The 11,226-nt window shown below is 38.4% G+C and overlaps 3 protein-coding genes and 1 pseudogene across 3 annotated transcripts in view; 1 reads left to right on the forward strand and 3 right to left on the reverse strand.

The window, feature by feature from the left end:
* LOC104739009 overlaps window positions 1-873 on the reverse strand; it is a 3,814-nt pseudogene extending 2,941 nt beyond the window's left edge.
* LOC104739010 (chromatin assembly factor 1 subunit A-B) lies at window positions 1,081-4,864 on the reverse strand. The gene is made up of 12 exons (XM_010459242.2): window positions 4,608-4,864; window positions 3,872-4,016; window positions 3,694-3,789; window positions 3,266-3,342; window positions 3,028-3,107; window positions 2,719-2,779; window positions 2,371-2,438; window positions 2,189-2,270; window positions 2,004-2,093; window positions 1,846-1,923; window positions 1,571-1,690; window positions 1,081-1,395 (listed from the first exon to the last, which is right to left on the reverse strand). Exons 1-12 carry the CDS (start codon window positions 4,773-4,775, stop codon window positions 1,219-1,221), a joined length of 1,242 nt encoding a protein of 413 aa, XP_010457544.1. The 5' UTR covers window positions 4,776-4,864; the 3' UTR covers window positions 1,081-1,218.
* LOC109128627 (uncharacterized protein At1g43920, Chloroplastic-like) lies at window positions 5,783-6,355 on the forward strand. Its single transcript, XM_019235410.1, has 3 exons — window positions 5,783-5,905; window positions 6,028-6,263; window positions 6,319-6,355. The coding sequence occupies exons 1-3, from the start codon at window positions 5,783-5,785 to the stop codon at window positions 6,353-6,355; spliced, it is 396 nt and encodes a 131-aa protein (XP_019090955.1).
* Window positions 10,059-11,226, reverse strand: part of LOC104739012 (ubiquitin carboxyl-terminal hydrolase 2-like) — a 5,632-nt gene continuing 4,464 nt past the window's right edge. Inside the window, exons 3-4 of the mRNA XM_019236311.1 lie at window positions 10,629-11,226; window positions 10,059-10,535 (exon numbers count right to left, since the gene is read on the reverse strand). Of these exons, the coding sequence (XP_019091856.1) occupies window positions 10,295-10,535; window positions 10,629-11,226 (839 nt within the window). The 3' untranslated portion in view covers window positions 10,059-10,294. The remainder of the gene's footprint in view (window positions 10,536-10,628) is intronic.

Consider the following 11,226-nt stretch of genomic DNA (forward strand, 5'->3'; position numbering starts at 1 on the left):
AGGCTTCAAGCCCTTCTCCAGCATCTCAAAAAAGGTTGAAATCGCAGTTTCATAGTCGCCATTTTGGGAAAACCCATTGATTAAAGTCGTCCAAGAAACCACATTCTTCTCTGGCATCAGTTCAAAAAGCTGCTTAGCTCTGTTCAACTGGCCGCTATCAACATAACCCTTGATCAAAGTACTCCAAGATCCTGAGTTTCTCTCTGGCATGGATGTAAAAAGTGTAGTAGCCATTCGCATATCCTTGGCGCGACAGTAGCCATTAATCAAAACATTCGATAGCAAAATACTCCCCTTTTTAATACTATCAGGACTTTCATCGAACACTTGGCACGCATAATTTAACTGTCCGGTTTTGGCGTACATGTCAACCAAAGATACCCTGACGAAGGAATCAGAGTCAACGGAGTTCTTCAAAGTCGAGGCATGAAGAGCCCTACCCAACCATCTTAACCCTAGTTTGGAATTAGACTTGAGTACAAACGGAAAAGTTAGCCGATCAGGTTTCACACCAAGCCTCAACATGAGGATGAAATGACGAACTGAACACTCGGGACGAGCATTCTCCGTCAAACCACGGATCAAAACATTGAAAACAAAGAGATTCTTATCTTCAAAATTTCTGAAAATCGAGAGGCTATAATCCGGGGTCTTGAGAAGCGCAGAGCAAGAAACCAGCTGAGCAGCGACGCGACTACTGAGGACATCGCGACGGAGGATCTGGGCGTGAACACGGCGGAGACTTACAGTGTCTTTGCAGGCGTGAATCAGAGATATGAAGTGAGACTCGCCCGGGTAGGCTAGACGATCGGCCGGAATATATATTTTGGCGGGAGAAGATTTCGGTTTAAAATGAACATAAAGCGATTTCATCGTGTAACCTAACATTACACTCTTACTCCAAAGACTCTCTTATATGTTGGCTACTCATCGTAACCAGATTAAACCGTATTGCTCTATATTTATCAATTTTTCTCAAACCGGTTAAGTTGCAAACCGTTTCAGACCAAAGGAGAATGGACCAAGTGCACACTTAATTTTGACCGTAAAAGCTATTTTACCCGGTAATTGAAGAGCTTTTTAGTTCTGGTCTCCAAATTTTTCACTTGACAAAACAAAAAGAATGTTACTTTGCCAGTATTATTCATGGCGATATCCGAATTTTTTTGTTCTTTTAAAAAGTTTTCATAATTTGACACAAGAAGACATTGCATCGATTTAAAGAACTCCAAAGAAAGGGTTGTTGATGGCGGAATTGAGCTCTGTTCCAGCTGAGTTGATAATGGCTGAATCAATCTTGTCTCTAGGTAAGAACAAGAACTCTCCTCCTTCAATTTTCTCAAACCCACATAGCTCCATGAACTCTATGCCTCCTCTCATTGAACCAACCCTGTCCTGTTTTACATATTCATCCAACAATAACCATAATGTGTAAGAAACAGGAGTCAGGGACTATATTATCATTCAGGAGTCAGGGATTATCATCATCATTGTGTCCATCCTTCAAATCTAATTTGTTTTACTAATAGAGTAAAAATTAATGCCCATCTTTATCGCAGATTGTTTTTACCTGAAATGTTTGGTTTGTGAGTCTAATTTTCCGGAATTTCTCCTCATCTGGATTCTTAGCAACATTTCCCATGTACGTCAGCAGAGTCTGGAACGCTCTCTTCACTTTAGCATCCTCATCCTGAGCCAACAAGTAATTACTGTTATTGTCAAAGTTTACTCAATCCTCCCACAATTTCACCCAAATTTCCCTGAACCTTTTTTTTTTTTTATTGTCAAAAGATTACTGGCTGCTGCATTGTGAGTTGTTATACTGTAAGTTGAATTATTTTTTACCTTGTGGGTTTGCTTAAGGGACCTTAAGCATTCTCGCATTTGTTCAGTCTTTGTGGCGGGTCTAATAGGCAATGAAGACTGCAAAATCATGTCTTTATAAGAAAAGCAGATAATAAGAGATATAAAATGCAACATGCTATTGAAAATATTCTGTGTACCTTCTTCTCCTCCACAACTGGCACTGAAGGTTTTGCCGTTGCAGTTGCAGGATCTTCCGGAGGCAATCCGAGTTTCCGCCTTCTCTCAGCCTGTTAAAATGTAAACATGAGCCTTCAGGGTTTTTGTTGGGAAATAAAAAAATGTAATATGCAAAAGGTACGTAAATCTACTGCAGTAAAGATACCCTGTCTTCTTCAAGTTTTTGGCGGATCTTTTCCCTAGCACGTTTTTCTTCTTCTTTCTCAGCTTTGCGCAAAAACATTATACTGAAACACACAACCAACAATTAGCCACTTAATAAACAAAAAGTCAAAAACAAAAGAATCAAGCTAGGCCTCACATTATAACCAGGAAAAGAAAACATACCGCTTTCTTTCGTTTTCTTCTTCCATCCGCTTTGCTTCTAAGAGTTCCTTGCCAATTCTTATTCGCTCCTAAACCAAATACTAACATTAATAGATGATAACAGACAAGCTGCAATAAGAATATAACGCATCCTACAAGCACATCCTTATTATCGTACCAAGAGTACAATGCATTAAATACTTGCACAGCAATTACAGCCAGTGGAGCTTTATGCATGCCAACTTACAGGCAATGAACTCAGGAGTAGAGAGCAAAACTTAATTTTAACAGAAGAGAATAAACGTGGTCGCATCATCATAAGATTAAATAATTGTAGATAACAAATTTTATTAAAGGATAAGACAAAACCTTCTCTCTCTCACGTTCCATCCGTTTTTCTTCCTCTTCTTTCTTCTTCCGTGCACGTTCCCTAATATGTGGAATAGCAAAGAATGAGGGATACATAATCCGACGTTTAAAATAATCACCTTACAGGATTATCATAGAACTTTGACAGTTAACTAAGATAAATCGAACTGTATACATTTGTCATGCAATCAATTGAAAAACGACTAGAAGTTCAAGGGCATGCATGATATAAGTGTGATGTCATTGGTGCCAGGTGCATGCTAGAAAAGAAACGAACATGGACAAAAAAAAACAGAATACTCATAGAACCTTAATTCTTGTGCTTTTATCTTCACTTCTTCTGGCGTAAGAGCAGGTTTAGCAGGCCCAACATTAGAGTTGGCAGGTACCTAGGCGTACAATCAACAACATAGGCATTACAGTAACTGAAGGAATGAAGTAATTTTAATAGCACATACGAGAGCACAATACAACACGATATAAGATTGTGTCACAACAGTTCAGAACAGACATTCTGCTTAATAGAAACTATTGAAAAGACATTCACCTTTGGCATTTCATCTACGTCAGGATCATTCTCATGCTCCACCACCCAATTAACTGCAGCCTCGAGACTGGCATTGCCTGAAGGAATGAAATTCAAACTATGTTAAAGAAAATGAAACGGAGAAGATTAAGATAGAGAACTTCAAGATTCAGATGAAATACCATAGTTAATGGTACAATAAAAAAAAATTAAGATAGAGGAAAACAGAACATAGAACCTCAAATTTCTACTTATAAATTTATCAAGCTTCAATGAGATATAGATGACAGTTTACATATTGATCTAGAGTTCAAACAGAAGAGCGGTGTTCAGGAGCTCAATTACACACAAACAAGCTAAAACTCAATCAAAAAGCCAAAGTGCCAAACCCTACTGTGATCCGTGGCCATAAATTCAAAGTAGAAGAATATGAAACACGAGATGTTTACCAGAGTAGTGGAGGGCTCGGGTAGCTCGAGCTTTAGGGAAGCCCATCGCTTCAAGCTCCTCGAGAATGTTTTTGTCAACGTCTGGAACAATCATCTCTGCAGAGGAATCATAAGAAATAATGTTGGAAGTCACATTAAGAAACTCATGCAACACATACACATTAACATGAAACTGTACCTTCAGCAGCCTCTCCACTACCACTAGAATTATCGTCAATCTCCATAGAAACCTTAGGAGCTTCCAAGCTGATGGGTTTTACCGTCTCCAATGTCTTATCTACAAACTCAGTATGCCCTGTTCTTTTCGTGTGCAAATCGCTTTCCTTCACATTGTATAAAGAATGAGACAAACAATCAGAAATTATCAAAATACTAGAGCATGAAACTACGACCAAATTGCAAGAAACCAAAACTCCACAGGGAATCGAACTAAGGAACTCTGGTAAAGCACCAAAGCACATGATACAACCAGAGGAGAAAGACAATACAGAAGGAAAAAACCTCAAAAGAATTGAGATCTGATAACAACGGTGGGAGAAGAAACCAATAATTGGAATAAAAATATTAACTTTACAATCTAATTAAAACCAAATCCAGCGGGAACACACATGAAAAGACTCAATTTCATTCAAGACTCAAGTCAAAACACATCAACTCGAAACCAAAGAGCAGTAAAGGTTGTAAAAGACGAATCAAATAGAGATCGCAGAGTCAAAATCAAATTAAAGAGTGAATAAACATCGAAAATTACATGTAGAGAACTCGAAATCCCGATAAAATAAAAACCCAGGGAGATCTGTTTGTAACTTCTAACTATACCAACAACAACAAACCACGGCACCAAATTCAAAAGGGCAACTCAAATTCATCAAGAACAAAAAGAAACGGGGAGATAAAAAATCGAAGATCCGTACAGTTTTAGAGCGACAAGGCTTGCTGCATGTAGTACAAACGAGATTGAGCACGGCCTCAGTGGACTCGGCGAAGTTGGAGTGAGAGGTGAGCTCAGCGTGCTCCTGAGCCTCTTCCACGGACTTCAGCAGCGCACCACAATCGCCACACTTGAGCGATACTCCTGCCATGGCTACAACACGATCTCTCTGGAACTGGTGTGATTTCACAGAGACTCGATAGGCTTCCCCTTTAATTAATTAATTAGGGGAAGTCCGTTCGTTGCTTGGGGAGAGAGGAAGACGTAGGGACCCCCCGGTTCAATCGTTTCTAGTACCGGTTCGAATTGTAAAATAAAATTTATTTAATTGGTTAAGCTTCGGTACGAAAGTAGCGGTTTGGTAACCGGTACACTTTTCCGTTAAAGATCATAACAATTCACAATCACAGACAATCTACGGGAAAATGGCCATTTCATACCCGTACACACTTTGAAAGTGCGAATTGCTGCCTATACAAACAAGGAGTGCCAATTTAGACATTTACCCTAAGACATTCAAATTTCATACCTATACTCACGAAATTGAGCCAATTTCACAGTCCACGTTAACAGATTTAAGTCAACCATTAGAGATGCTGACTCAGAATCCACGTGTGTATTGACGTGCCATCAAAAATGTAAAACGACGTCGTTTTAATATGTTTTCTTCGCAAAAAATTGTGGAAATTCCACACTCAAAAGAGTCGAACCCGGGATCTCTTATGTGTCTAGCGTAAGACTTAACCATTTTATCCCACAACAATTCTCGAAAGAATCTTACAAACTTATTCATATAAACCTAAGGTAGCATCCATCGAAATCGAAAAAAATTGTGGAAATCCTCACTCCCGTGGGTCGAACCCGGGTACTCAGATACAAATAGCGTAGGACTTAACCAGTTGATCCCACAACAATACTCGGTTATATCACACAAATTTATTCTTATAAACCTAAACAATATCTAAGTCCCAATTAAATGAAATATCATCGTTTTGAATTGGGGAAAAAATAAAAATCCTAGGGTTCTTCTTCTTCTGTCAAATCGCGATTTGTGGTTTATTTGAGTTTTTTTTCCTTCTTCTTCTCTGTAATTGGGTTCGATAAACCTAAATAATATTCTTCTTCTTCTTCTCTGATACTGAATTACAGTGATTGATAATGGGTGAGCGATTCAAAAAATTTCCTAAGAAGTGTCGGTGTGGAGAAAGTGTAGTGATGAAGACGTCAAACACGGTTAGAAACCCTGGAAGACTGTTTCATGCTTGTCCATTTGGAGAACATGTAAGTGTGTTTTTTCAATTTTGGATATTGTTGTGGTTTTTTCTTCTTCGCATATGGTTGTGGTTTTGTCAATTTCGCATTTGGTTGTGGTTATGTGTATAAGCTTTAGATAAATGTTACAGGACAATAGGGGTCATGTGTTCAAATGGACGGATACATGTATGGTTGAAGAGATTGAAGACTTGATAGAGAAAGTTACTAAGCTTGAAGGAGCTTCGATGAAAATGGAAAAAGACTTCAATGTTTGTGAATCAGAAATTGGCATTTTGACAATGGATACTCGTGTATGTGAGGCTGTGGTTGAGAAGGAGGTTGGAGAGTTGAAAATGCAGCTTCGTAGCTTGAAGAACATTGTAGTGTTTGCTTTGGTGATGATTTTCTTCTTTAGGTTTATCTTTTGAATTTATTTTTAGTGAATGTATGATGTATGATGTTGTATTGAATGAATGATGTATGATGTTGTATTGAATGAATGATCATATTGCTTTTTTTTTTTTCAAAAAAACTCATAAGACATACAAAATGATGAAAACATGTTAATAATCTTGTCTTAAACCAAGTCTTAAGAAAACCAAATACATATCATATTGTTTTAAGAAATCTCCATAACAAGGCATACAAAAATAAAAACAAAAAACAGACCATAAGTCCCATAACAAGCAACAAATTATAAGTTAGTCTTGTGTTGCTTGACTTCCTTGACTTACTTGACTTCCTTGAGTTGCTTGACTTCCTTGAGTTGCATTTGATGGCTGCTTCTTCTTCCTTGGTTTCCTTGGTGGTTTGTATCTCTTGACTCCAGCATTAGGACACTTTAATTTGTTGTGTCCAGGGTAATCACATAGACTACAATCCATGATCTTATTCTCTCTACTAAGCTTCTTCTTCTTTTTTGTAGGAGACTCATGCCTTGCTTTCTTCCTCTTCAGCTTTGGTTTCTTACCTTTCCTGTTTTCAATCTGTTCAACTAAAGCAGCAGGTGGCACCACAACAGAACCAGTTCTATGCCAGAACAACATATCATTAACTGGTGCAATCGAATCACTATAAATACATTGTTGCCTCGAGTTCAAATACCAGTCGCTAATGTAATCTTCACGATTAAGCTTTTTCTCGGTGATCACGCGTAGAGCATGTCGACATGGAATTCCACTCATATCCCATCTTCTACAAACACATGTCCTCAGCCTAAGATTCACACTGTAACCCACACCACACTCACGAACATCATATATACCTTCTCCACCTGGGACAAATGAGCAGTACTTTATGTTCTTAGCTTCTTCTTCTTCTAAGATCTCTTTTGCCCTCTCAGTGATTCGACCTGTATACTCATTGGCCGCAGTCTTCCTCAAATCAATACACACCATGGTTCTTCTCCTAATAGTCTCCAACATCTCAACCATTGGTACGTACCTTGCTGGATCGATGGCATTGTTGAACGACTCTGATATGTTGTTGTGAACATCAACACATTTGGCTGTAGGTGAACAAAAAGCTAAACTGCAATTCCTCGGATTTCTCTGCATAATGGTATCATATAATCGGATATCATAGTTCCTTGTATTTTCCAAATTTGCTTCATATTCAGCCACCGTGTAGCTTTCTGCCACACGCCAAAAGAGAGTCTTCACTTCATTTTGATTAGGGAAAGCACCCTTCAAGTTACCATAGATGTGCCTAGCACACATTCTATGTTCAATATGAGGCAACACCCTGTTTACTGCATTTAACAAGCCCTATAAATGAAAAGTAACAAATTACATCAGATTCAAATATCAAAGGCCAATAAAATGTAAATGAAATTAGAACAATAACATACCTTTTGTCTATTAGAAATGACTGTGAATCCCTGACCCTCTTGCAGATGAAAATCATCTTTTAGCTTTACTTATGAACCATGTCCAGTTCTCCTCATCCTCAACATCAACAACCGCCCAAGCAATGGGGTACAAACCATTATTGGCATCCCTTCCAACAGCAGCTAACAATTGACCTTTAAATGTAGACTTGAGAAAACAACCATCTATACCAAATATGGATCGACACCACATTGACCATAACTTGCAGATCACATCAAAACATACATAGAACCTTCGGAATAGTTCTGATCCATCATCACCAATGATAGTGTCTAACTCCACATTGGAGTTAGGATTAGTCTTACAAAAAAATATGAAAATGTGTTAGAATATGGAAACGATCATAAAAAGTGTTATAATATGGACACAATCATTAAAAAAAAATAACTTACGCAAGGATTGCATCTTTGTAATCTATGAGTCTAGAGAACTGCTCTAAATGGTCACAGTGAATCATCTCTCTTACTTTTTTCTTCGCTTTCTTGCATACATCAGGGGTGATCATAATACTGAACCTCTTTTGGACCTCATATTGTATCGCCTTCGGTGAATAATCATGATTAGACCTTATCTCATCCATAAACATCTTTGCCACCACAACCGACTTTAGTAGCCTACAATACCCATCAGGTGTGCAATTGTGATCATCTTCATAAGTCTTCAGAACCCACTTCCCAATGGGGTTATGAAATGAACAGTAACACCTCCATTGACAACCATCCATTGAACAAACAACTCCATTTTTTTCTTTCCTCCATCTATCAAGCTTAATGTTGTATCCTCCCTTCAAGGCATAATCTATCAAACACTCTTTGAAATCTTCTAGAGTGTCAAACACTTGTTTGAACTGCAGCTGACCACTACCTTTTTTTAATCTTACAAACTTCTCTCCACCACCTTCATCATCCGAGTTTGGAGGTGTGTCATGGTAGTCAAAATTTGGGTCTTCATCAAGAAAAGAGGCTACATTCCTCTCAACCCGAATCTCTGCATCACAGGGCTCAGTAATCTCCACATCATGAGGATGCTCTGACGACTTAACCATAAATACATCAATAACTCCAACCCATATGGCCACATCACACATCTTTGTAAAACTCGTATCTGAATTACACAACCTCTTCCGCTCCTTATGTTCCTCAAATGGAAATTTATACCACAACATATGCCCATAAATTCCTTCTCTAAACTCATTCGACACCTTAACAAAGAACTCTTCCGATTTACATGTTATAGTTATCGATCTCGAACCTTCGAGATAAGAAACGTCACCTTTGTAATCTTTTGCCCAATATCCACCATTATAGACATTGAATTTCACTTTCGTATCACTACAACATCATGAAATCTAAGATTAAAACCTTAAAATAAAACCTAAATTGAAATCGGACATTGAAATCTACTTCGATTTACCTTATCTCTTCGTTTCGTCCCACTCCTTCCTCTCTCCATTCGAATTGATCACCTTCTTCGTCCATCTTCGTCGGTTCTCTCGTCGCCGATTCCAGAGAAGTAGAAGGAAGAAAGACAAATCGCGATTTGACAGAAGAAGAAGCAGAACCCTAGGATTTTTCTTTTTTTCTCCCAATTCAAAACGACGACGTTTCATTTAATTGGGACTTAGATATCTTATAGGTTTATAAGGATAAATTTGTGTGATATAACCGAGTATTGTTGTGGGATCAACTGGTTAAGCCCTACTTTATTTGTATCTGAGGACGCGGGTTCGACCCACGGGAGTGAGGATTTCCTCAATTTATTCGATTTCGATGGATGCTACCTTAGGTTTATTTGAATAAGTTTGTATGATTCTTTCGAGAATTGTTGTGGGATAAAATTGTTAAGTCCTACGCTAAACACGTAAGAGATCGCAGGTTCAAATCTTTGGAGTGTGGAATTTCTACAATTTTTTTGCGAAGAAAACATATTAAAACGACGTCGTTTTGCATTTTCGATGGCACGTCCATACACACGTAGATTCTGAATCAGCATCTCTAACGGTTGACTTAAATCCGTTAACGTGGACTGTGAAATTGACTCAATTTTGTGAGTATAGGTATGAAATTTGAAATGTTTTAGGGTACATGTCTAAATTGGCACTTCTTGTTTGTACAGGTAGCAATTCGCACTTTCAGGGTGTGTACGGATATGAAATGGCCCTTTTCCCGGCAATCTACTTCAGCGAAGCCTTCCTGCAGCAAAAGCTTGAGCCACCACGAGAATCACACAAGTGTGTTAACCCCATTACTTGTTACTTTTGCTTCTTAGGCTACGATTAGAATAGAACCAGCTCTTCAGTTTTTTTTTGTATATGGAGAAATAGATTCAGACATGTTTCTGATGATACATATATAATGAAACTTTCATGACTCCGAACCAACATTAATAAGAAGAAGAAGAACAAAAAACAAAATTAATGGTATTTGATCTAATGTGATCGTCAAAAACTTTCCCAGCAAAAGCTGTAGAGAAGAAGAAGATCAAAAACTGGTTTTCTTCTTTCAGTATAATTGGAAACAAAATCATCTCAGTCTTGTGGGAAGATCCGTTCGTAGAACAAGATATAAGCTTCAGAATGCAGAACCTTTTCCCATGAAACCTGTCTAACATGTGCATCGCTTACGTTATACCACACTGTGGAAGATGATTCAGTCTCTTTAACTCGCTGACCTCCTCTTACATACGCCACATAATGACCTCCTCTCATCGTTCCTGAATGCTCCACCAATCCAGCCAGTCTGTAAACGGGTGGGTCTTCTTCCCTACATCTGAAAGAAACAAAAAGAACAAAGAATCTGGTTTAACATGATGAAATCAAAAACAGATCAAAATGTGGTGTTGCAGGAGATCATAGATGATACCTGGAGTCCATATACTGGCGAAGATCAATGACCTCTTTGAAAGCAACATGACCATTTAGCTTGCTTAGCCTACCACGCAAATCTTGGCTGAATCGTTTTAGATGGATTGTTAAGACAGGTGGGGATTTGTTTATGAGTACTCTTTTAGTTGCATCTCTCTTTACTGTGATCAGTTTCTCAGAATCTTCTTCTTCATCTTGAGCTCCTTTAGAATCACTTTCATTAGCTGAGTGAGAACTCGTAGCTTTTATTCCATTAGTGCTATGATCCTCGGCACTACAAGTATCACTTGGATCTTTCATAACAGCCAAAACATCGTTTTCTCCAGAAACTCCATTTCCAATTTCATTTTCTTTCAGCCATCCGTTGCTGGTGTCACTTGATCTTGATTCATCGTTTTTGGATATTTGCTTTTCTCTCAACCGTTGGAGTTTAAGGTTCTTTGAACAGTTCTCGCAGTGCCAAGCATTGTCATCCGACAAAATCTCAGGCTTTGTGAAATGAGCCAAACACCTCTCAACAGACACCGGTGAATCCGAGTCATCGATTTCTTCAGGATCAGACTCGCTGCTGAACACCATAAAACCAACTCCTGAAG

This window comes from Camelina sativa, chromosome 14 (assembly GCF_000633955.1).
Source record: "Camelina sativa cultivar DH55 chromosome 14, Cs, whole genome shotgun sequence".
Taxonomy (NCBI): Eukaryota; Viridiplantae; Streptophyta; class Magnoliopsida; order Brassicales; family Brassicaceae; genus Camelina; species Camelina sativa.

Bases quoted from the DNA above. Each gene is read 5' to 3' on its own strand.
- LOC109128627 (XM_019235410.1), top strand. From the start codon at position 5,783: ATGGGTGAGCGATTCAAAAAATTTCCTAAGAAGTGTCGGTGTGGAGAA. The intron at 5,906-6,027 runs GTAAGTGTGTTT...TAAATGTTACAG, and splicing joins CTTGTCCATTTGGAGAACAT to GACAATAGGGGTCATGTGTT. The intron at 6,264-6,318 runs GTTTGCTTTGGT...ATTTATTTTTAG, and splicing joins AGCTTGAAGAACATTGTAGT to TGAATGTATGATGTATGATG.
- LOC104739010 (XM_010459242.2), bottom strand. From the start codon at position 4,775: ATGGCAGGAGTATCGCTCAAGTGTGGCGATTGTGGTGCGCTGCTGAAG. The intron at 3,790-3,871 runs GTACAGTTTCAT...ATTCCTCTGCAG, and splicing joins TAGTGGAGAGGCTGCTGAAG to AGATGATTGTTCCAGACGTT. The intron at 2,271-2,370 runs GTATGTTTTCTT...TGTGTGTTTCAG, and splicing joins GAAGAAAACGAAAGAAAGCG to TATAATGTTTTTGCGCAAAG.